Source organism: Delphinapterus leucas, chromosome 19, assembly GCF_059928025.1.
Source record: "Delphinapterus leucas isolate spDelLeu-1000000601 "Yukka" chromosome 19, BTC_Dleu_Yukka2, whole genome shotgun sequence".
Taxonomy (NCBI): domain Eukaryota; kingdom Metazoa; phylum Chordata; class Mammalia; order Artiodactyla; family Monodontidae; genus Delphinapterus; species Delphinapterus leucas.
The window spans coordinates 36986990-37013752 of record NC_143147.1 but is presented as its reverse complement, the minus strand read 5'-3'; the positions used below and the strand labels follow the sequence as shown (position 1 = coordinate 37013752).

The 26763-nt window shown below is 35.9% G+C and overlaps 1 protein-coding gene across 1 annotated transcript in view; it reads right to left on the bottom strand.

Moving 5' to 3' along the window:
• Positions 1 to 26763, bottom strand: part of STXBP4 (syntaxin binding protein 4) — a 189695-nt gene that overhangs the window by 118701 nt on the left and 44231 nt on the right. The window contains exons 9-10 of the mRNA XM_022552629.2: positions 12951 to 13047; positions 10511 to 10602 (exon numbers count right to left, since the gene is read on the bottom strand). Coding sequence (XP_022408337.1) covers positions 10511 to 10602; positions 12951 to 13047 — 189 coding nt within the window. The remainder of the gene's footprint in view (positions 1 to 10510; positions 10603 to 12950; positions 13048 to 26763) is intronic.

Genomic DNA, 26763 nt, shown 5'->3' with positions numbered 1-26763 from the left:
CTAAATTGGAAAGGTAGAAGTAAAACTGTCACTATTGATACTATATATAAAAAAACCCAAAGACGCCACCAAAAAACTACTAGGATTAATAAATGAATTCAGTAAAGTTGCAGGATACAAAACTAATATACAGAAATCTGTTGCATTTCTGTACACTAATAATGAACTATCAGAAAGAGAAATCAAGAAAATTCCATTTACAACTGCATCAAAAAGAATAAAATATTTAGGAATAAATTTAAACAGAGAGGTGAAAGACCTGTACTCTGATAAGTATAAGACACAGAGGAAAAAGTTGAAGACAACAGAAAAAAATAAAAAGATATACTGTACTCATGGACTGGAAGCATCAATATTGTTAAAATGTCCACACTACCCAAAGCAATCTACAGATTCAGTGCAATCCCTATCAAAATATCAATGGCATTTTTCACAGAACTAGAACAAATAATCCTAAAATTAGTATTGAACCACAAAAGACCCCTAATAACCAAAGCAATCTTTTAGGATATATATATAAAGGATATATATATATATATATATCCTTTCTTATATTCTTTTTACATTGTGGTTTATCCCAGGACATTGAATATAGTTCCCTGTGCTATACAGTAGGACCTTGTTGTCCATCCATTCTATATATAATAGTTTGCATCTACTAACCCCAAATTCCCAGTCCAACCCTCCCACACACCCCCTTTGGCAAACACAAGTCAGTTCTCTATGTCTGAGAGTCTGTTTCTGCTTTGTAGATAGGTTCATTTGTGTCATATTTTAGATTCTACATATAAGTGATATCATATTGTATTTGTCTTTCCCTTTCTGACTTACTTCACTTAGTATGACCATCTCTAGTTGCATCCATGTTGCTGCAAATGGCATTATTTTGTTCTTTTTTATGGCTGAGTAGTATTCCATAGTATATATGTACCGCATCTTTATCCATTCATCTTTTGATGGACACTTAGGTTGTTTCCATGTCTTGGCTATTGTGACTAGTGCTGCTATGAACATAGGAGTGCATGTATCCTTTGGAATTAGAGTTTTGTCCGGACATATGTTTGACCTCCATACTGTTTTCCATAGTGGCTGCACCAACTTACATTCCCATCAACAGTGTAGGAGGGTTCTCTTTTCTGCATACCCTCTCCAGAATTTGTTATGTGTAGGCTTTTTAATGATGGCCGTTCTGACTGGTGTGAGGTGGTACCTCATTGTAATTTTGATTTGCATTTTTCTAATAATTAGTGATGTTGAGTATCTTTTCATGTGCTTATTGGCCAACTGTATGTCTTCTTTTGAGAAATGTCTATTTAGGTCTTCTGCCCATTTTTTGATTGGGTTGTTTGTTTTTGTTGTTGTTGTTAAGTTGAGTTATATGAACTGTCTGTATATTTTGGAAATTAAGCCTTTGTCGGTTGCATCATTTGCAAATATTTTCTCCCATCCCATAGACTGTCTTTTTGTTTTGTTTTTGGTTGCCTTTGCTGTGCAAAAGCTTGTAAGTGTGATTAGATCCCATTTGTTTATTTTTGTTTTTATTTCTATTGCCTTGGGAGACTGATCTAAGAAAACACTAGTACAATTTACCTCAGAGAATGTTTTGCCTATGTTCTCTTCTAGGAGTTTTATGGTGTCTTGTCTTACATTTAAGTCTTTAAGCCATTTTGAGTTTATTTTTCTGTATGGTGTGAGGGTGTGTCCTAACTTCATTCATTTCATGCAGCTGTACAACTTTCCCACTTGCTGAAGAGACTGTCTTTTACCCATTTTATATTCTTGCCTCCTTTGTCGAAGATTAATTGACCATAGGTATGTGGGTTTATTTCTGGGTTCTCTATTAGGTTCCATTGATGTAAGTATTTGTTTTTGTGCCAATACCATGCCGCTTGCATTACTGCAGTTTTTTAGTATTGTATGAAGTCTGGGAGGATTATGCCTCCTGCTTTCTTCTTTTTCCTCAGAACTGCTTTGGCTTCCTTCTTTTTCTTCAGAATTGCTTTGGGAATTCTGAGTCTTTTATGGTTCCATATAAATTTTAGGATTATTTGTTCTAGTTCTATGAAAAATGTCATGGGTAATTTGATGGGGATTGGGTTAAATCTGTATATTGCTTTGGGTAGTATGGCCATTTTAACAATATTAATTCTTCCAATCCAAGAGCATGGGATATCTTTGCATTTCTTTGAACCATCTTCAATTACCTTTACTAATGTTTTATAGTTCTCAACATATAAGATTTTCACCTCATTGGTTAGGTTTATTCCCATTTTATTTCTTCTGGTGTGATTTTAAAAGGTATTGTATTTTTATATTCCCTTTCTGATATTTCATTGTTAGTGTAAAGAAATGAAACCGATTTCTGTATGTTAATCTTGTACCCTGCTACCTTGATGAATTCATTTATCAGTTCTAGCAGTTTTTGTGTGGAGTCTTTAGGGTTTTTTATATAGAGTATCATGTCATCTGCATATAATGACAATTTTACCTCTTCTTTTCCAACTTGGATAACTTTTATTTCTTTTTCTTGTCTGATTGCTTGGCTAGGAATTCCAATGCTATGTTGAAGAGAAGTGATGAGAGTGGGCATCCTTGTCTTGTTCCAGATTTTAGTGGGAAGGCTTTCAGCTTGTTACCATTGAGTATTATATTGGTTGTGGGTTTGTCATAAATAGCTTTTATTATGTTGAGTTATGTTCCTTCTATAACACTTTGGTAAGAATTTTTATCACAAATGGACGTTGAATTTTGTCAAATGCTTTTTCTGCATCTATTGAGATAATCATGTAGTTTTTGTCTTTTCTTTTGTTGGTGTGGTGTATCACATTGATTGATTTGCATATGTTGAACCATCCTTGTGAACTGGGGATGAATCCCACTTGGTCACAGTGTATGATCTTTTTTATGTATTGTTAGATTCAGTTTGCTAATATTTTGTTGAGAATTTCTGCATCTATATTCATCAGAGAAATTGGCCTGTAATTTTCTTTTTTTGTGGTATCTTTGGTTTTGTTACCAGGGTGATGGTGGCTTCACAGAATGTCTTTGGGAGTGTTCCCTCCTCTCCAGTATTTTGGAAGAGTTTGAGAAGGATCAGTAAAAGGTCTTCTTTTATGTTTGGTAGAATTCAAACAAGCCATCTGGTCCTGGACTTTTCTTTAGAGGGAGTCTTTTTAAATTACATATTCTATTTCATTTCTAGTGATCAGTTTGTTTTCATTTCTAGTGATCGGTTTGTTCAAAGCTATCTTGAGAAAAAGAAGAGCAAAGCTGGAAGTATCATGCTCCCAGACATGAACCTACACTTCAAAGGTACAGTAATCGAAACAGTATGGTACTGGCCCAAAACAGACACATAGATCAATGGAATAGAATCAAGAGCCCTGAAATAAACCCACACTTACATAGTCAATTAATCTATAACATAAGAGGCAAGAATATACAATGGGGAAGAGACAGTCCCTTCAATAAATGGTGCTGAGAAAATTAGACAGCTACATGCAAAAGAATGAACTGGACTACTTTCTTACACCATACACACACACACACACACAAAACACAAAGTGAATTTAAGACTTAAGTGTAAGACCTGAAACTATAAATCTCCTAGAAGAAATCGTAGGCAGCACACACTTTGACATCAGTCTTAACAATATTTTTTTGGATATGTCTCCTCAAGCAAGGGTAACAAAAGCAAAAATAAACAAATGGGACTACACCGAACTAAAAAGCTTTTGCACAGAGAATGAAACCACCAACAAAACAAAAAGGCAACCTACTGAATGAGAGACATTTGGAAATGATATATCCAATAAGGTGTTGATATCCAAAATATAAAAAGAACTCATACAACTCATTATCAAAGAACAGACACCCCAATTAAAAATGGGCAGAGGGGGCTTCCCTGGTGGCACAGTGCTTAAAAATCCACCTGCTCATGCAGGGGACAGGCATCCAAGCTCTGGTCTGGGAAGATCCCACATGCCACGGAGCAACTAAGCCCGTGCACCACAACTACTGAGCCTGCGCTCTACAGCCCACAAGCCACAGCTACTGAGTCCATGAGCCACAACTACTGAGCCCGTGCACCACAACTACTGAAGCCCGCATGCCTAGAGCCAGTGCTTCGCAACAAGAGAATCCACCACAATTAGAAGCCCGTGCACCACAATGAAGAGTAGCCCCTGCTCGCTGCAAGTAGAGAAAGCCTGCGTGCAACAATGAAGACCCAACACAGCCAAAACTAATTAAATAAAATAAAGTAAATTTATCAAAAAAAGAAAAAAAAAAAGGTGGGCAGAGGATCTGAAGAGACATTTTCCAAAGAAGATATACAGATGGCCAACAGAAACATGAAAAGGTGCTCAACATCACTAATCATCAGGGTAATGTAAATCAAAACCACAGTGAGATATCACCTCACACCTGTCAACAATGGTTATTATCAAAAAGACAGCAAACAACAAGTGTCGGTGAGGATGTGGAGAAAAGGAACCCTCATGCACTGTTGGTGGGATTGTAAATTGTTGCAGCCACTTTGGAAAACAGTATGGTATGGAGGTTCCTCAAAAAACTAAAAAGAGAACTACCATATGATCCAGCAATTCCACTTCTGGGTATTTATCTGAAGAAAAATAAAACACTAATTCAAAAAGATATATGTATTTTGTTGCAGCACTATTTACAAAAGCCGAGATATGGAAGCAACCTAAGTGTCCAGAGATGGATGAATAAATAAAGATGTGGTATGTATATATAAACATATATATATATAATGATATAATGTTATATATATTATACATAATATATACATACTATTACTCAGCCATAAAAAAGAATCTCGCCATCTGTGGCAACATGGATGGACTTGAAGGATATCATGGTAAGTAAAATAACTCAGACAGAAAAAAACAAATACTGTATGATCTCATTTACATGTGGAACCTAAAAAACAAAACAAACAAACAAATAAAATGAACAAAATATAACAGAAACAGACTCATAAATAGAGAACAGGTGGTTGCTAGAGGGGAGACAGAACAGGGTGGATGCAGAATAGGTGAAGGGGATTGAGAGGTACAAACTTCCAGATATAAAATAAATAAGTCACAGGGCTGTAATTTATACATAGGGAATACAGTCAAAAATATTGTAACAACTTTGTATGGTGATGGGTAATAACTGGTTTTATTGTCGTAATCATTGCATAATGTATAAAAATATCATTCTCAATGTTGTACACCTGAAACTAATATTGCATCTTAATTATAACTTTAAAAACTATATTTATGGGAATTCCCTGCTAGTGCAGTGGTTAAGAATCCACCTGCCAGGCTTCCCTGGTGGCTCAGTGGTTGAGAGTCTGCCTGCCAATGCAGGGGACACGGGTTCGAGCCCTGGTCCGGGAAGATCCCACATGCCGCGGAGCAACTAGGCCCGTGAGCCACAATTACTGAGCCTGCGCGTCTGGAGCCTGTGCTCCACAACAAGAGAGGCCGCGACAGTAAGAGGCCCGCGCACCGTGATGAAGAGTGGACCCCGCTTACCACAGCTGGAGAAAGCCCTCACAGAGCAACGAACACCCAACACAGCCATAAATAGATAAATAAATAAATTTAGAAAAATGTAAAAAAAAAAAAAAAGAAAGAATCTACCTGCCAATGCAGGGGACATGGATATGATCCCTGGTCTGGGAAGATCCCACATGTCACAAAACAACTAAGCCCGTGTGCCACAACTACTGAGCCTGAGCTCTAGAGCCTGCAAGCCACAACTACTGAGCCCACACACCACAGCTACTGAAGCCCGTGCACCCTAGAGCCTCCACACAGCAACTACTGAGTCCACGTGCCACAACTACTGAGCCCGTGTCCTGCAACTACTGAAGCCCGTGCACCTAGAGCCTGTGCTCCACAGCAAGAGAATCCACCGCAATGAGAAGCCCGTGCACCACAAAGGAGAGTAGCCCCCACTCCCCGCAACTAGAGAAAGCCCACGTACAGCAACAAAGATGCAACACAGCTAAAAAACAACAACAACAAAACTATATTTACAGTAATTGGAAACCAAACCAAACCACCAACCATTACACAATTAGACTAAGTTGATTTTAAGGCAAGAAACATTCTAGAAATGAAGAGAATCAATATCTTGTCAGAATACAACAATACTAAATAGTATACACCTAATAATACAGGCTTAGGATATGTTAAGCGAAAATTAGCCGAACTAAATAGAGATTATAAAACACCTCTCTCTCAGTAACAGACAATACAATAAAAGGTGACCAAAGAAAGATTAATGAAATAGAAAATTCTAAAAGTAAATGGAAAATGTGAACCACATGATTAACAACTGTGACCTAACTGACATATAGGAAGCACTGCACTCAACAACTGTAGAATATACATGCTTTCCACAAGATGGGAAACATTCCATAAAATTGACTATATGCTGGGTATATCGTCAAAGGATCAATACCACATAGAATATGCTCTCTAACCTCTGGAATTAAACTAGAAATCAGTAGTCAAAAGGGAACTATATAACTAGAAAATATTTAAAACACTTTAAAATAAGGAAACATTATATACTGTTGAGTCATTATTAAAATACGACCTATAGAAACTTACGGGTGTGATTACTTGTAAAAATTATGTTGTGAGTTCCCTGGTGGTCTAGTGGTTAGGATTCAGTGCTTTCACTGTGGAGGCCTGGGTTCAATCCCTGGTTGGGGAACTGAGATCCCAGACGCCATGTGGTGTGGCAAAAAAAAAAAAAGAAAAAAGAAAAAAAAAAGTGCAGTACATCTATGAAATAAAAAGCAACATCATCAAAAATAAGGATTAAAAATCTAAAAAAATTCCATGTTAATGTTTGGTAAATTTTAATATCTTGATGAAAGGAAAAATTTTCTAGGAAGATGTATATTAACAAAATTATTCAAGAAGAGAACAAAACCCTGAATAGAACAACCTTAGAAGACATTAAAATAAGTAGGAAATATCTCTTCTCCTGAAAGATCTAGGCCCAAATCACTTGGTATATGAAACATTTTCAAACCTTCAAGGAACAGATAACATTTCTATTACTTAAACTGTTTCACAAGAATTGGAATGGGGGCTTCCCTGGTGGTGCAGTTGTTGACAGTCCACCTGCTGATGCAGGGGACACGGGTTCGTGCCCTGGTCCGGGAGGATCCCACATGCCGCGGAGCGGCTGGGCCCGTGAGCTATGGCCGCTGAGCCTGCGCGTCCAGAGCCTGTGCTCCGCAACAGGAGAGGCCACAACAGTGAGAGACCCACGTACCACAAAACAAAACAAAACAAAACAAAAAAACAAAAACAAACAAACAAAAAGAATTGGAATGGTATACAGCTGACCCTTGAACAATGTGGGGGGTTAGGGACACTGATCCTCCACAGGGTGGAAAATCCAAGTATGACTTTACAGTAGGCCCTCCACATCTGTGGTTTTGCACTTAAGGATTTAACCAACCTCAGATTGTATAGTATTGCAGTATATACCACTGGAAAAAAAAAAAAATCCGTGTGTAAGTGTACACATGCAGTTCAAACCTGAGTAGTTCAATGGTGAACTGTAAAACTTATTCATTAAGCAAGATAATGCTAGCTTCTTTAAAAAAATCAAAAATGTAAAATGACTCAAATATCATGGAAATTAATTTCTTGTTCACTTTTGTAGCTCCTATTCAACAGTATTTAGAAAAAGTAAAAATTTGTGAAGGAGACAAAGTAATTAATTTCAAATGTCTACCTAGAAAACCTAAGATAAATAACTGAAAAATAACTAGTATAAGGGAGTTCAATAAAGTGGCATCACAGAGAATAACCATTCAAAAATTAATCTTTATTAATCATCAATTAGAAAATATAATGGTAAAAAAATTCCCATTTCCAATAGCATCAAACTATAGCATACTTATTCAGATCTAAAAAGAAATACTTAAGACCTACATGAAGCAAGATATATTTGTTTCTTTCCAAAACATCAACAAAGATCTAAATGAATGGAGAAACAAATCACGTTCGCTTCTCCCAAACCACCCTCTATATTCAATGTAATTCCAATTAAAAAAAGAAAGTCCCAATTGAAATTTTATTACCATGGTAAAATGATTCTAAAGATCATGCAGATGATCAAAATCAAGAAGTTAAAAAAATATTAGACTTAACCTAACAATAACAATGAACCTAGAACTAAACAATGAACCTAGAACTAAAAAGCTAGAGTAATTAAAATAATAATGTAGTGGCAGAGAGAAATGGATCAACGGAACAGAGTGGTTTGTTTAGAAAGAGAGCTATGTACATGTAAAGGAATGAAATTAGAACACTCCCTAACACCATACACAAAAATAAACTCAAAATAGATTAGAGACCTACATGTAAGGCCAGACACTATAAAACTCTTAGAGGGAAACACAGGCAGAACACTCTATGACGTAAATCACAGCAAGATCCTTTTTGACCCACCTCCTAGAGAAACGGAAATAAAAACAAAAATAAACAAATGGGACCTAATGAAACTTAAAAGCTTTTGCACAGCAAAGCAAACTATAAACAAGACGAAAAGACAACCCTCAGAATGGGAGAACATATTTGCAAACGAAGCAACTGACAGAGGATTAATCTCCGAAATATACAAGGAGCCCATGCAGCTCAATATCAAAAAACCAAACAACCCAGTCCAAAAATGGGCAGAAGACCTAAATAGACATTTCTCCAAAGAAGACATACAGATTGCCAACGAGCACATGAAAGGATGCTCAACATCACTAATCATTAGAGAAATACAAATCAACGCTACAATGAGCTATCACCTCACACCGGTCAGAATGGCCATCATCAAAAAATCTACAAACAATAAATGCTGGAGAAGGTGTGGAGAAAAGGGAACCCTCTTGCACTGTTGGTGGGAATGAAAATTGATACAGCCGCTATGGAGAACAGTATGGAGGTTCCTTAAAAAACTAAAAATAGAACTACCATATGACCCAGCAATCCCACTACTGGGCATATACCCTGAAAAAACCATAATTCAAAAAGAGTCATATACCACAATGTTCATTGCAGCACTATTTACAATAGCCAGGACATGGAAGCAACCTAAGTGTCCAGTGGCAGATAAATGGATAAAGAAGATGTGGCACATATATACAATGGAATATTCCTCTGCCACAAATAGAAACAAAAACTGAGTTATTTGTAGTGAGGTGGATGGACCTAGAGTGTGTCATACAGAGTGAAGTAATTCAGAAAGAGAAAAACAAATACCGTATGCTAACACATATATATGGAATCTAAAAAAAAAAAATGTTTCTGAAGAACCTAGGGGCAGGACAGGAATAAAGATGTAGATGTAGAGAATGGACTTGAGGATATGGGGAGGGGGAAGGGTAAGGTGGGATGAAGTGAGAGAGTGGCATGGACATATATACACTACCATATATAAAATAGATAGCTAGTGGGAAGCAGCTGCATAGCACAGGGAGATCAGCTCGGTGCTTTGTGACCACCTAGAGGGGTGGGATAGGGAGGGAGGGAAGGAGACGCAAGAGGGAGGGGATATGGGGATATATGTATACGTATAGCTGATTCACTGTTATACAGCAGCAACAAATACAACAATGTAAAGCAATTATACTCCAATAAAGATGCTTAAAAAAAAAAAAAGAAAGAAACAGAGCTGTGTATCCAGATGCAATTTAGTATGTATTAAAGTTGTATTTCAAATTAGTGGTAAAAGTGGAAAAGGATGGTTATTGAATAAATGATGGTGGAATAAGTGCACATGGTTATCCATTTGGGGCCCAACCTCATGAATAAACAAAAATAAGTTATCTATATATGATATGTTAATACATAATATAAATTGGGAAGACCTTCTTTAATAATGTAACAGTATCAAAAATTCATAACAGAAAGGACTGAAAGATTTGGCAATATAAGTGTCAAAGGTTTGTAGAACAAACGAGTTACAAAGTTAACTGACTTCACAATTCCATTTTATGTAAAGCACAAAAAGAGCAAAACCAATCTATGTTGCTGGAAGCAAAAGAGTAGCTGTTACCTTGACTGGGGGTGGGGAGGGCAAGCGCTAGTAATTAGAAAGGAACTCGGCAAGTAGGAGACAGACTTCAGGGTCCTGGTAGTTTCTTTAACGTTATGTTTCTTGATGTGGATGCTGATTACACAAGAATGGTTCAGCTTGTAAACTTTCAGAGGGTTTACACTTACGATATGAGTACTTTTCTGTGGTAAATTTAAAGATGGGAATAGCATGAGGGAATAGTGAGAGAGGAGGATAGAGGAGATCAAGGTAAATTTTTACTTTTGATTATATGTATTTTATATATTTATCCAAAAAGCATGTATCATCTGCATAATTTATTTTTTTAAAAAATAAAAAAAGCCTATATATATGACAGATAACATTTAAGGCTTATGATTTAAGTGCAATCAAGACAATTCTATAGGGCATACTCTACCTGTGAATCTAATATGTTGGAAATTTCATGTGCACCAACATTTGCTTCACCCAAATGCAAGGAAAACAAGTTTCTGGCAACCTGAACAAAATCTAAAATAGAACACATTTCAGTAAGAATACAGCATTTAACCTCATCTAAGCAAACCTTACCTTTTTCTACATGAAGCTGAAGCTATGTGTTATAACTAATGCTTACAATTTAACTTACTTAAATTACCTTAAAATAGTGTTAACTGAAGTGACAGATAAATTTAAGTTCACATAAGAAGTAAGAGATAAACTGGTTTTCACTCATTTCATTTAACTTTGCTGAAGTTAATAAATCAGATACGATAATGAAGCAAATAAATGTCACAGGCATAACTCTCTCTCCAACTCTTTTATTATGAATAGCACTTTTTCTAAAACATATGATAATATTATGATTTACAGCTTTTCTAGCCGAAAGAACCTGTGGTTTAATAATGATAATAATAATAGCAGGAAATGTTTCTATAACAGACTCTATATGCTACGCATGGCCCTTTGCGATTTCATCTTGAGAATTTCCTGCGGTAGTTCTTCTCATCCTCTCCATTTTACAGTCTGGGCTAAGATAAGTTAACTGTCTTAAACCTCCCAAGGCTACTTGGCAAATAAGTAGCAGAGCAAGATTCCATTGAAGTGTGACTCGAGGCATATTCTGTTGTTTGTTATATAACACTGCCTGATGCCAACCTAGCAAACTATATGCTTCTTCAGACATGGAGTGTGACCTGTTCATCCATCTAACTTCAATTTTTTTAAAAATTTGATTCTTATATTTTTAGTTTCCAGTAATCCTTTTAATTGTTCCTATTTTACAGTACCCTACTCTTATTGCGTGGATGCCTTAGTTTTGCTTATCTTTTTAAAAGATGCTAATTATGGTTTACGTGAAGTTCTTTTTTGCTCTTGTAATATTTCCCTTTTTCTGAGTTCCTCTTTTTCTATTTGTCTGATACTTTGGGGCTTTATATTTTATGTTGGAGGATTTCTCCAAATGTCTGGTGTTCATATTTAAGACGAATCAGGCACTAAATCGTTAATTGGAAATTTTGTGTGCATAACTCGCTTTGTCAATTAGTAAGTTTTACTACAGAGCAATAACGTGGTCAGCTATTATGATACTTTGTTCAGGTTCTTCAGAGAGAATCTTACAACCTCTTGCCTACAGAGCATACACATGGTTGCAAATATCACTGAGTAATCTGTGTGTGTTTGGTAAGTGATAATTCACCATACACACCCCCAAATTCCTTAGCTGCTGGCAACTATAGGTCCAGAATCAATCTGGTTTAATTTCTCAAGGGAATATACTTATTTTCCTCTGCAAGGGTAAGGGACGGTAGCTGTGCATTACTTGAGAGGGGGCAGGGAACAGCATATATAATTGCTCCTTAACACAGCCTTAAGTACTCAATGTTTTCAATTCCTAAGCCTTTCCAGGAATCAGCTTGTTTCCCGTTGTGATTCTCCTATCTCTTCAGACACTTGGACTTTACATGCCTCTGCTCACTAATTCATTTATTTTCCTTATCTACTTTGTCCTTATACATTGTGGTTTTACATGTATTTTTGTTTCTTGTTCTCATTACACTGTATGATTTCAAGAGCAGAGGGGAACAAATACATCTTTTTTCATCACTTCAAACCCCCAAATTTCTTTTAGCAATGCAGATGCTTTTAAAATGATACAATGTTGCATCTACTCTATAAGAAAAAAATTAAATACTTAATGCTGTAAAGAATACAAAAAACTGTTACATTCAAACATTACTAGTGGCAGAACAAATATGTGTGTAAAATGTCTCTGGAAAACAATTTATCAGTACATATCAAAAGTCTAAGCCACTTATGGGGATTTATCCTAAGAGAAAGAAGATAAAAAAGCTATATTAAATATAGAATTATTTATATTGTAAGTTAATGAAAAACCATCAAAATTCCCAATAGTGGAAAAGCTTAATATTATAGTATATCAACAGAGTATGTTCACAATTTGCTATCTTTAATAATAATTATAAAATAAAAATAAGAATAATTATACAGCATAATGAAATATTTATTATATCATACTGGCTGATAAAAAAATTAGAATTTCACAGTAGCAGAACTAGGACCTCTATATATTGTACTGTTTCTTTTGTTATTACTAAAGCAATGTTTATGGAATAAATTAAAAATAAAAAAAGAATATGATTGAATGATATTTTAAAGCTGAAAGATTCTAAGAAAGGTCTCCTTTCTGCTGACCCAGTAAGACCAATAATTCTATCTGAGTCTTTAGAATACTGATTAAGGAACTTAAAATAGATGTGGTTTTATTTTTCTTTCTCTCCTTCCAAAGAAAAGGCACTCAGTGAATATGGGCCACAATAAGTTTCTGTGATGAAACACATGATGAATCTAAATATTACCTCCAAAAGACACTGTCCCCTTTGGGTCTACTTGCACTTGCTGTCTCAGGGCTTGGTGTTGTTCCTTTGTGGGCTGAATACCAAGATAATTTAGAGCCTGGAAGGAAAAGGATTCATGTGAAGCAATATTTCAAATCTCCAAAGAATAAAACTTTTCATTACAACTTTATTTTACAATCCAGTGAAAAGAATCAATATCAGGAACAGTGACCATGATCAAAGAAAGTCTGATGACTATTTATGGGTTAATTTTCCATAAAATATTAGCTTCTTGATCTACCACCACCTCATTTTTTTCCCCCAAGGCTAGCACTTTGGCCGATGCCAAATAGCATATCCCTAGAACCAAAATTCAAACTATTTTTTAGTTTAAAATATGTGACATGGCAGAAGAAAAACAGCAAGGAAATCCTAATAAATCCGATTTAACATTAATTTTTCTAAGTAGCACTCTAAAACACTGATATTTTGTTGATATCTTCTTGTATTTGAGACCAAAACTAAGGATGACAGGAATTGGTTGGAATACAAAAAATTCTAAGTTTTGGCTTGTTTATGGGCAGGCTTACATAAATAATAAACTAAAAAGCTTTCTCTGGAACCCTCTTCTCTCTACCTTCTCTTTTTAGTACCCATAGCTAATTAAAATTTCAGAGCCTGCTAGTTGTATTTCAGTGTCCATTCTCTCCTTATTCTTTAGTAACAGAACCAAAATCTTTAGCTAGAAACATTGTCATTCAGCTAAAAGATATTTCCCAGCCCGTTCTGCAGCTTGATAAGGCCATCTGACCATGTACTACCCAAGGAGACATAAAGCGAACTTGCAGGGAACTTCTGGTAAGTCTTTCAAAAGTGGGGTAGGTACTTCTTGTCCCTTTTTTCCTTCTCTCTTTGGTCTTAATTAAAAGAAAAAAAAAGATGAAAGAAGGAAAAGAAAAGAAAGGAGGGAAGAAAGAAAAGATGGCTGGAATTTAAGTAGTCATCTTGGTTCATGAGCCACCTCAACAAAGATGGTGGAGCAGAAAGACACTTAAAAGCATGTATAACCTCCATGCCAGCTCTGGATTACTTTCTTTCAGGTTTCCTTTTGGTGTAAGAAAAATAAATTTCTAATGGAAACCACTGTTATTTTAGGTTCTCAGGTTATATATAGCAAAATCTAATCTTAACTAATGAATAAGGACTGACTAGATGCCCTATTATCGGATTCTGGCAAGAACATCAAAACTAAAATGTAGGTAAAGGTTAATACTAGTAATTGTCCTTATATATTCCTTCCTCCTTTGAAATCTGTTCAGTCATCCATCACTTCATTTACCAAGTATTTATTTAGTGCTTACTATTTGTTAGGCACTAAACTATACAAAGGGATACAAACAAGATATAGCCACTACCCTCAAAGAGCTACGGTCTCTAGGGAGAGGATAACATGTAAATAAATGTAATTAGTGCAATATGTAATTTAATAGAAGTGTGTACAGGATGTACTGTGGCAAAACCAAACTGGTCAATGTATAGGTGGCTGGGCACAGTGAGAAAAGGAGACAGAAGGAAGGGAAAACATCAGGAAAGATTCCTTCAAAAGTGATTCTAGAGCATTTTAACCAAGCATCATCTGCCTGCCCTATCTACACAGTCATTGCCTTGCATAACATGGAATAATGATTCTTAACTTTTGATATTCTTTTTTTTTTTTTTGCGGTACATGGGCCTCTCACTGTTGTGGCCTCTCCCGTTGCGGAGCACAGGCTCCGGATGTGCAGCCTCAGCGGCCATGGCTCACAGGCCCAGCCGCTCCGTGGCATGTGGGATCTTCCTGGACCGGGGCACGAACCCGTGTCCCCTGCATCGGCAGGTGGACTCTCAACCACTGCGCCACCAGGGAAGCCCAACTTTTGATATTCTTTTCCTTCAGTCATAAAAAATGTTCCAAATACACCAAAATAAATAAATAAAAGGAAAGAGAATAATACAAAGAACACCCATTTACTTTTTATCATCAAGTATATACTCATTAGTATTTGTTTGAAATTTATATATATATATATTTTTTAAGAAATAAACATTATAGACTTGGTTGAAAGCTTTCTCCATTGTTTCTCAGCAGGAACCACTATCTTAAGGTTGGCATATCCTTCCTGTCCATGATTTGATGCCACTACTACATTTGTCCCCTAATAACATGTACTCTTTTATCAGTACATAAAAGAGTATTTTGTACATTTATGATTTTACCTGCATAGTATAATAAAAAAGGATAATCTTACAAATTATTTTTATTTTTTACCTCAATGTTACAATTTCACAATTGCTCGATATTGTTAACTGCAAAACTACTTCACTTATTTTAAATTTAAATGGTATCTAACTGGATGAATATATTATAATTTATTATCCATTCTCTCATTGATGGGCTTTTTATAATTACTCCACTCTGTTTTTTATAATAAGACATTTTACACATCTCCTCATATAGATGTGTAAAAATTTCTCTACAGTACACCCCTACAACAGGAAATGCTGAGTCATAGTGTATATATACTGTCAAATTTCTTAGATATTATAAAATTGCTCTCCAAACTGGTTGTATCAATTTATGCACAACACTAGTATATAAGCAGCTCTATTTTTCTGCATTCTTAACAGCATTTGCTGTTTTCACACTTTAATTTTTGTCAATACGTTGAATATGAAATAGTATGTTGTTTGTTAATTTGAATTCTCCTAACTACAAGTGAGATTTAGCTTCTTTTATATGTTTATCAGCAATGTTTTTGACATAAATTATTTAGCAATATGTTTTAAATTTTCATATGTAAAGCTTGAGGAAGTACTTTTTGTTAGTGATTCCTAATTTGGTGGCATTCTCCCAATTGTAAAAACCCAAAATGTCCCCAGACATTGCCAAATGTCCCCTGAGGCAAAAAATGTCCCTGATGATGTCCCCACATCCCTGCTTTTGAGAACCACTCCTCCAGAGACAAACACTATTAATTGACTGGTGTATAATTTTCCTGATTTCTTCTATGTATATAACACCTGTATATGTAAAAAAATAAATTATATATCTTTTGCAAGAATTAAATTATACTACATACAGTATTCTATGTTTTTTAAAAAATTATCAATATATAACAGCCTTCTATTCTGTACATTTTAGATATTTTGCATGCTTTTAAAACTTGTTATAATAGTAAATTAAACCTTAGTATTTAAGTATATTTACTTCAGATATTGAATGTAACAAAACATTGCAAAAGCCCCTTCTGTACTTCTTCCCAAGTATTTTGTTATATATTTGAAATATACTAAAAACATACATGTAACAAATATATGTTTTAAAACGTCCATGAATCCATTTAAGAATTACAAAATTGCTAATACTATTGATTTATGTAACATACTCCTATCCTACTATACTAGAGGTAACCACTACTAAGGAACTATGTCATTATAATTCCCATACTATTTACTTTAAAATGGTTTGTCACATACTATGTATCCTTAACATGTTTTTTTGTTTTGCTGTTTCTTAGCTTCATTAAAATGCGACTGATAGTCTTCTAAAACTTGGTCTTCTTACCCTACAGGATTGTTTTATCATTCATCCACGTGGTTATATGGTATTGTAATTAATACATTCACTTTAACTGATCTAATATTTGATTAGATGAATATGCCACAATTTATTAATCCATCCTCCTCTAGATGAACATTGGGGTTTTCTGCTTACCAGCAATGAACATTCTTGTACACATCTACTACAGCACATGGGTAAAAATTTCTTTGGGGTAGGAAGAAATTCTAGGAATTTCTTCCTACCCTAGGAATAGTATTGACACATCTTTTTCTGATTTATTTCTAGGAGTTCTTCATATATTCTGGATACCAAAATTGTATATGTTATGTGCATTACGAATATTTTCTCCCACTTTTTGGCATAACTTCACTTTCTTACAATCTCTCTTTATGCAGTTTCTCATGGATATTTCCCAAGTGTGCTTTTATACCATTACTTCACATTTTTATAAATATATGTGATGAATAGTATTAAAAAATATTTTTAAGTTTTAATTTTTATATAAATGGTACCATACTCTATATATCAATATGACTTTTTAAAAAAAAATAATTAATTAATGTATTTATTTATTTTTGACTCTGTCGGGTCTTCGTTTCTGTGCAAGGGCTTTCTCTAGTTGCGGCAAGTGGGGGCCACTCTTCATCGTGGTGCACGGGCCTCTTACTGTCTCGGCCTCTCTTGTTGCGCAGCACAAGCTCCAGACACACAGGCTCAGTAGTTGTGGCTCACGGGCCTAGTTGCTCTGCGGCATGTGGGATCTTTCCAGACCAGGGCTTGAACCCATGTCCCCTGCATTGGCAGGCAGACTCTCAACCACTGCACCACCAGGGAAGCCCCAATGTGACTTTTTATTAATAACAGATATACTGAGATATAATTCACAAAAAGTTCACTGTTTTAGTGTACAGTTAAGTGGCTTTTAGTACATTCACATAGTTGTACATCAATCACCTAATTCTAGAAAATTTTCATCACCCCTAAAAGAAACCCCATACCCATTAGCAGTCACTTGCTATTTTTCCTTATCCCGCCAGCCCCAGGCAACCACTAATCTATTTTCTGTCTATATGGATTTGACTATTCTGGGCATTTCATATAAATAGAATCATGTAACTTTTTGTGCCTAGTTCCTTTCACTTAGCTTAATGTTTCAAGGTTTGTTTATGTTATAGCATATATCAGAACTTCATTCTTTTTACGGTCCAATAATAGTCCATTGTATGTATGTACTACATTTTGTTTACCTTTCTTAAGTTAAAAAAGGTGAACCAAGAATAAAATTAGAACAAGATATTATTATAAAAATACTAGGTAGAAAATAAATTAGAAACTCAGTGGTTATGTGACTGAAATAGCAGGTGACTGCAAAGAAAGACTGTGAATCAGAAAAAACAATGAATCACTAAAGCTAAAATACTGGGCAATAAGAAGCATGTAAGTTCGGTAGAGGCTAATCAGAGTTAAAGTATTATAAGCACCTTGTATATTTGAAAGAAGGGTAAAGATTCTGATTAACCTTAGACTAAGTTAAAGATGAATGTTAAATTTTTAAGGTAATCCTTAAAAGATTAGCAAGAGAAGGTACAATTTCTAAATAAGATGGGGGAGAAGAAAAATAAAATGCAAAACCCACCAAGCAAAAAATCAAACATAATCAAACAAAAAAATACAGTAAACATGGGGTAAAAAAGGGATTAAAAACAAGAACAAAGAAAAAAATTTTCAAATAAGATGGTAGAAAGAACTCAAAATGCATTATAATTAGACTAAATATAAAGAATGTGGAGCAATGGGAACTCTTGCATAAGACTAGTAGGAATGAAAATTGGTAGAATTACTTTAGAAAACAATACACCAATTGAACAATTATTTTCTGAGCATATACTATGAGCCAAACATTTTTCCAGGAGATGAAAAAACAGAAAGAAAATTCTAACAATACCTTAAGTTAGGTTGAAGATAAATAAACTCTTTGACCTTATTAATATTTTAGTAATCAACTTTTAGAAAGCATATAAATGATACTCAACATTTGGAATAGAGTTACCTCTTGGGGAAAGAGATATATACAATCAAGAAGAGAGACACAGGCAATGTCAAAGATTCTCATTCTTAGCTGGGTGGTGGAATATATGTGTATTTGTTTTATTAATCTTTAAGCTCTACACATAAAATATAATCATTCTTGCATATGATTAATATTCTCATATAAAGAAATAAAATAGAAATGTTTTATAAATAAATAAAAACAGGGACTTCCCGGGTGGCGCAGTGGTTAAGAATCTGCCTGCCAATGCAGGGGACACGGGTTCGAGCCCTGGTCCAGGAAGATCCCACATGCCGCGGAGCAACTAAGCCTGTGCACCACAATTACCGAGCCTGCACTCTAGAGCCCATGAGCCACAACTACTGAGTCCACGTGCCACAACTACTGAAGTCTGTGTGCCTAGAGTCCGTGCTCTGCAACAAGAGAAAACACCACAATGAGAAGCCCGTGCACCACAATGAAGAGTAGCCCCCACTCACCGCAATTCGAGAAAGCTTGCACGCAGCAGCAAAGACCCAACACAGCCAAAAATAAATAAATAAATAAATAAAAATAAAGTTTCCTTTAAAAAAAAGAAATAAAAACAATTTTACAAAAATAATGCAAACAAAAGACCTATCATAGAAGGTACTCAATATACAGTGATTCTTATTGTATTAAGTAATAATAAAATTGCAAAATGCAGTTAACTACCGTGTAAATTTTTCCTGAGTTAAACTTAGTAACAGATGGAAGTTTTGTTGAAAGAAAAATTTACAAGAATACAGCATGTCAGTGAGGTAAGCTCATAAATTTAAATTGAAAGTAATTTGATGGGAGAGGAAGATGGCAGAGTAAGAGGAAATGGAGCTCACCTTTCCCCACAAACACATAAAAAATACATCGACATATGGAAAAATTCTCATGGAAAACTTAACTGGAAACTGGTAGAAGGACTCCTGTACAACCAAGGCTGAAAGAAAGATATGCCGTACCTGTATAGAATGGGAAGAAAAGTGATTGGGTTGGGACCTGTGTCCATGGGAGGGAACTCAGAGGAAAGGGGGGATCACATGCACAGACATTCATCCTGGAGTGTGAGTGGGTTGAGCCACAGACTGGGCGTCCCAGTCCTGGGGTGCTATGAAAAGGAGACAAGCTCCCTTGGCCACTTGGAGAACTGCTGGAACAGACAGAAAGGCTGGAGAAGCCTAGACTCCACTCATGAGGAGTGGGTGGGTGCTAGCCTGCCCCCAGGCAGGGTGGAGAGAGGTCTGCCCTAGAAGCTGCCACCTTGACATGCTCCCCAGTCCAAGCAAAGAGAACACCCCACTCACTCTCCGCCACAGCATGGCACTGGATCTAGGGCACCCAGGACCTGGGAGAAGACTTCACTTAGGGATGCAGAGGCAACCTGGGGGAGCGGGGTGTATCCCAGATAGGGCAGCGGTAGCCATCGTTGGTGCTTACTCAAGAGATGCCCCAGAAGCAGCCCAGATTTCTTACAGCAGCGTGGTGGCCAGATTTCCTGTGACTGCCTCGCTAAGTTTGCCAGCCCAAGCTGAGCAAACACTCCAGCCCCACTAACTCCATGCTACCGTACAACACTAGATCTCAGGTGATCACAGCCAGGGAAAAGATGCGACCACGGATTGCATCTGAACAAAGCTGTAGATGCCTACACAGGCAGAGTATCAGACCTCTGTGAGCACACAGGCCCCACTTGCTCCAGGACTCCCCTCCTTTGGGGGCAAAGGCCCAGTGCAGGGAGAAGGAAAAACACATACTTAAGGGGAACAGAGCTAGCTCTAGCCCGACCCTCAGGGATTCTACTCCAGCAACTTGGGAGCAAATCCCGCCCCTGACAGGGTGATGACAGCCAATGAGCAGAGAAGTCCCACCTCATACTCTGCACAGACTTTAGCTCCTCCATCACCAGCCACAGGCCCTACCAAGGTGACAGCTGCCAGCACACCCTGAGGAAAGATGTGACTGGCATCCACATCAAATCCAGCCCTTTCATTAAAGGCACTGGGAACATGCAGTCAGCACAGTGATGCTCTCAAATAAGAACATGCCCTCAAGACCACAATGGATAACTGTTTCACCAAAATTCCTAGAGACAGAGAAAGTTAACTAAAATGAAAACGCATAGGAACTACTCTTAATTGAAAGAGTAAGAGAAAACCCCTTAAAAAATAAATAATGAAATAGAAATAAATAATTTACCAGATAAAGAGTTCAAAACATTGCTAACTAAATTAGGGAAAAGAATCGATCTAAACACAGATCATCTTAACAGGAACTAGAAAATATAAAAAAGACCCAATTGAGGGAATTCCCTGGTGGTCCAGGGGTTACAACTCTGTGCTTTCACTGCTGAGGGCGCAGGTTCAATCCCTGGTGTGGGAACTAAGATCCCACAAGCTGCGTGGCTTGGCCAAAAAAAAAAAAAGAAACCCAATCGAAAATAGATAATTAAATATCTGAAATAAAAAACACCCTGAACACCCTAGAAGGAACAAATGGCAAACTAAATGACACAGAAGAACGCATGCATGATCTGGAAGATAAAATAATGGAAATCATCCAATCAGAACAGCAGTCAGAAAGGCAAATAAAAAAAAAAAAGTGAAAGTAACATATGGCAACTCTGGGATAGCATGAAATGTACCAATATTCACATTCTAGGAGTTCCAGAAGGAAAAGATAAAGAGGAAGGTATTGAAAATGTATTTGAAGAAATTATGGCTGTAAAATTTCCCAAACTGAAAGAAGGAATCAGGTATCTAGGCACAAGAGGCACAGAGATTTGAAAACAAGATAAACCCAAACACACCCACGCTAAAATATATCATAATTAAAACAACAAAAGTTAAAGAGAGAATTCTAAAAGCAGCAAGAGAAAAAGAAAGAGTCATAAAGTAGGGAATCCCCATAAGGCTATCAGTTGATCTCCCTGTAGGAACGTTGCAGGCCAGAAGGGAGTGGCATGATATATTCAAAGTGCTGAAAGGGAAAACTCTGCAACCTAGGAGACCCTATGGAGCAATATTATCATTTAGAACAAAAGGAGAGAGAACTTTTCAGACAAGCAAAAACTAAAAGAATTCAGCAATATCAGATCTACCCTAAAATAAATCCTGAAGGATCTTTTCTAAATGGAAGCGAAGTAAGAATCTATAGGAAAGGTAAATCCCACTAGAAAAGACAGATATATATTAAGGATTGAAGATTACTTAAATAAGTAGATTAAAAGACAAAAATTGTAAAAGAAACTCTGACTACAATAAACAGTTAAGGGATAAGCATTAAGATGTAAAGTATGACATCAAAAACACAAAATACGGGGGAGGGGAGTAAAAAATGTATATCTTTTAGAATGTGTTTGAACTGAAATGACTATCAGTTTAAATGAAGTACATATAATTATGGATCAACATATATGAACCCCATTGTAACCAGAAATCAAAAATTTACAAAAGATATACAAAAAATAAAAAGAAAGGAAACCAAGCATACTACTAAAGAAAATCATCAAACCACAATGGGAGAAACAAAAAGAAGAAATGAACAGAGAAGAACTACAAAAACAACTGGAAAACAAGTAATAAGATGGCAATAAGTACTTACCTATCAATAATTACTGTAAATGTCAGGGGAATAAACACTCCAATCAAAAGACATAGGGTGGGGACTTCCCTGGTGGCTCAGTGGTTAACAATCCGCCTGCCAATGCAGGGGACACGGGTTCGAGCTCTGGTCCAGGAAGATCCCACATGCTGTGGAGCAACTAATCCCATGCACCACAACTACTGAGCCTGTGCTCTAGAAACCATGAGCCACAACTACTGAGCCTGTGCGTCACAACTACTGGAGCCCATGCTCCACGACAAGAGAAGCCACTGCAATGAGAAGCTCATGCATCACAATGAAGAGTAGCCACTCGCTGCAACTAGAGAGTGCCCGCATGCAGCAATGAAGACCCAACACAGCCATAAATAAATAAGTAAGTAAATTAATTTTTTTAAAAAAGGGCATAGGGTGGTTGATTGGATTAAAAAAAAAATCCCTTCAATATGTTGCCTACCAAAAGACACACTTCAGGGCTAGAGAGACATACAGACTGAAAGTGAGGGGATGAAAGAAAGCTATTTCATATAAATGAAAATGACAAGAAAGTGGGGTAACAATATGTGTATCAGACAAAATAGACTTTAAAACAAAGGCTATAACAAAAGACAAACAAGGACATTATATAATAATAAAGAGATCAATATAAGAGGAGAATATTACACTCATTAACATAAGCACCCTATAACAGGAGGACCTAAATATATAAAGCAAATACTAACAGATATAAAGGGAGAAACTGACAATAATACAATAACAATAGGAAACTTTAACACCCCACTGACATCAATGGACAAATCATGCAGACAGAAAATCAATATGGCAATAAGGTCCTAAATGACACAATAGAGTTGGATTTAATCAATGTCTACTGCATACCCCCCCAAAAGCAGAATACACATTCTTTTCAAGCACACAAGAAATGTTCTCTATGATAGACCATATACTGGAACACAAAACAAGTCCCAACAAATTTAGAGGTAAAAATTATATCAAGCACCTTTTCTGACCACAACGGTCTGAAACTAGGAATCAACCACAGAAAAAAAAAAAAGTGAAAAGAACAAACACGTGGAGAGTAAACAACCTGCTATTAAAAACCCAATGGGTCAATGATGTAATCAAAGAAGAAATCAGAAAATACCTTGAGACAAATAAAAATGAAAACACAACTTTACAAAATCTTTGGGATGTAGAAAAAGCAGTTCTAAGAAGGAAGTTCATAGTGATACAGGCCTTCCTCAAGAAACAAGAAAAATCTCAAATAAACAACCTAACCTACCACCCGCAAGAATTAGAAAAAGAATAAACAAAGCCAAAGTCAGAAGAAGGAAGGAAATAATAAAGATCACAGAGGAAATAAAATAGAGATCAAAAAGACAATAGAAAAGGTCAATAAAACCAAGAGCTGGTTTTTTAAAAGGATAAACAAAATTGACAAACCTCTATTGAGGCACCAAGAAGAAAAGAGAGGACCCAAATAAACAAATTAAGACATCAAAGAGGAGTAATAACAACTGATATCACAGAAATACAAAAAATCATAAGAGAATACTATGTACAGTTATATGCCAACAAATTGGACAACCTAGAAGAAATGGACAAATTTCTAGAAACATACATCCTGCCAAGACTGAGTCAAGAAGAAACAGACAATTTGAATGAACAATCACTAGAAGTGAAATAGAATCTGAAATAAAATAACTCCCTGCAAACAAGTCCAGGACCAAGCAGTTTCACTAGGGAATTCTACCAAAACATATAAAGAACTTATACCTATCCTTCTCAAACTATTCCAAAAAAATTGAAGAGGAGGGAGCACTGCCACATTCATCCTAGGAGGCCACCATTACCCTGATACCAAAACCAGACAAAGACGCCACAAGAAAAAGAAAATTACATGCCAATATCTTTGATGACTATAGATGCAAAAGTCCTCAAAAATATATTAGCGAACCGAATCCAGCAATGCATAAAAAGGATTATACACCATGATTAAGTTGGATTCTTTCCAGGGGCACAAGGATGGTTTGACATATGCAAATCAATCAATGTGATACACCACATTAACAAAAGGAAAGACAAAAACCACATGATCATCTCAAAAGATGCAGAAAAAGCATTTGAGAAAATACAACATGCATTCATGATAAAAAACTCTTGCCAAAGTGGGAACAGAGGGAACATATCTGAACATAATACAGGCTATTTACAAGAAACCCACAGCCAACATAATGCTCACTGGTGAAAAGCTGTAGACCTTCCCACTAAATTCAGGAACATGACAAGAATGCCCATTCTCACCACTTCTACTTAACATAGTATTAAAAGTCCTAGCCACAGCTATCAGACCAGAAAAAGAAATAAAAATTATCCAAATTGAAAGTGAAAAGGTAAAACTGTCACTATTTGCAGATGACATGATACTCCATAGTGAGAGTCCTAAAGTCTCCACAGAAAACTATTAGAACTAATAAATGATTTCAACGAGGTAGCAGGATAAAAGATTAATATACATAATTCCGCTGTGGTCTAAAAACTAATAATGAAATATCAGAAACAGAAAGTAAAAAAAAACTCTCTTTAAAATCACATCAAAAATAATAAAATACCTAGGAATAAACCTAACCAAGGAGGTGAAAGACATACACTCTGAAAATGATAAAACAATGATGAAGGAAATTGAAGCTGATATAAAGAAGTGGAAACGTATCCTGTGCTCTTGGATTGGAAGAATTAATATTGTTAAAATGGCCATTCTATCCAAAGCAATCTACAAATTTAATTCAATCTTTATCAAAATACCAGAACATTTTTTACAGAGCTACAAACAATCATAAAATTCGTATGGAACCATGAAAGACCCCAAACTGCCAAAATGACCTTGCAAAAAAAGAACAAAGCTGAAGGTATAACTCTTCCAGACATCAGACTATACTAAAAAGCTACAGTAATCAAAACAGTGTGGTACTGACACAAAAGCAGACACATATATCAATGATATAGAACAGACAACCCAGAAATAAACCCACGCACTATGGTCAATTAATCTACAAAAAAGGAGACAACAATACACAATGGAGAAAAGACCATCTCTTCAATAAGTGGTGCTGGGAAAACTGGACAGTCACATGTAAAACAATGAGATTAGAACATTCCATCACACCATATACAAAAATAAACTCAAAATGGTTTAACGACGTAAATGTAAGAACAGAAATCATAAAACTCCTAGAAGAGAAAATAATGCAGAACACTCTTTGACATAAATTATAATAGCAATATTCTTTTAGATCAGTATCCTAAGGCAAAAGAAATAAAAGCAAAAATAAACAAATGCAACTTAATTAAACTTAAAAGCTTTTGTACAGCAAAGGAAACGATCAACAAAATGAAAAAACAACGTATGGGATGGGAGAAAATATTTGCAAATAATGCAACCGAAAAGGGGTTAATATCTGAAAGATACAAAAAGCTCACAAACTCAATATCGAAAAACAAACAACCCCATCAAAAAATGGGCAGAACATCTGAATAGACACTTCTCCAAAGAAGACATACAGATGGCCAACAGGCACATGAAAAGATACTCAGCAATACTAATTATAAGAGAAATGAAAATCAAAACAACGAGATATGACCTCACTCCTGTCAGAATGGCTATCATCAAAAAGGCCTACAAATAACAAATGTTGGCAAGGGTATGGAGAAAAGGGAAACCCTTTTACACCGTTAAAAGTAATGTAAATTGGTGCAGCCACTGTGGAAAACAGTAAGAAGGTTCCTAAAAATACTAAAAATAGAACTACCATATGATCCAGAAATTCCACTCCTGGGTATCTATCTGGAAAAAATGAAAACGCTAAATGGAAAAGATACATGCACCCCAATGTTCATAGCAGCACTATTTATAATAGCTAGGACATGCCAGAAACCCAAGTGCCCATTAAGAGATGACTGGATTGACTGTTTGCAGATGACATGATACTATACATAGAGAATCCTAAAGATGCTACCAGAAAACTACTAGAGCTAATCAATGAATTTGGTAAAGTAGCAAGATTCAAAATTAATGCACAGAAATCTCTTGCATTCCTATACATTAATGATGAAAAATCTGAGAGAGAAATTAAGGAAACACACTCCCATTTACCAGTGCAACAAAAAGAATAAAATACCTAGGAATAAACCTGCCCAAGGAGACAAAAGACCTGTATGCAGAAAACTATAAGACACTGATGAAAGAAATTAAAGATGATACAAACAGATGGAGAGATATACAATGTTCTTGGACTGGAAGAATCAACATTGTGAAAATGACTATACTACCCAAAGCAATGACTATACTACCCAAAGTTCAATGCAATCCGTATCAAACAACCAATGACATTCTTCACAGAAGTAGAACAAAAAGTTTCACAATTTGTATGGAAACACAAAAGACCCTGAATAGCCAAAGCAATCTTGAGAAAGAAAAATGGAGCTGGAGGCATCAGGCTCCTGGACTTCGGACTACACTGCAAAGCTACAGTAATCAAGACAGTATGGTACTGATACAAAAACAAAAATAT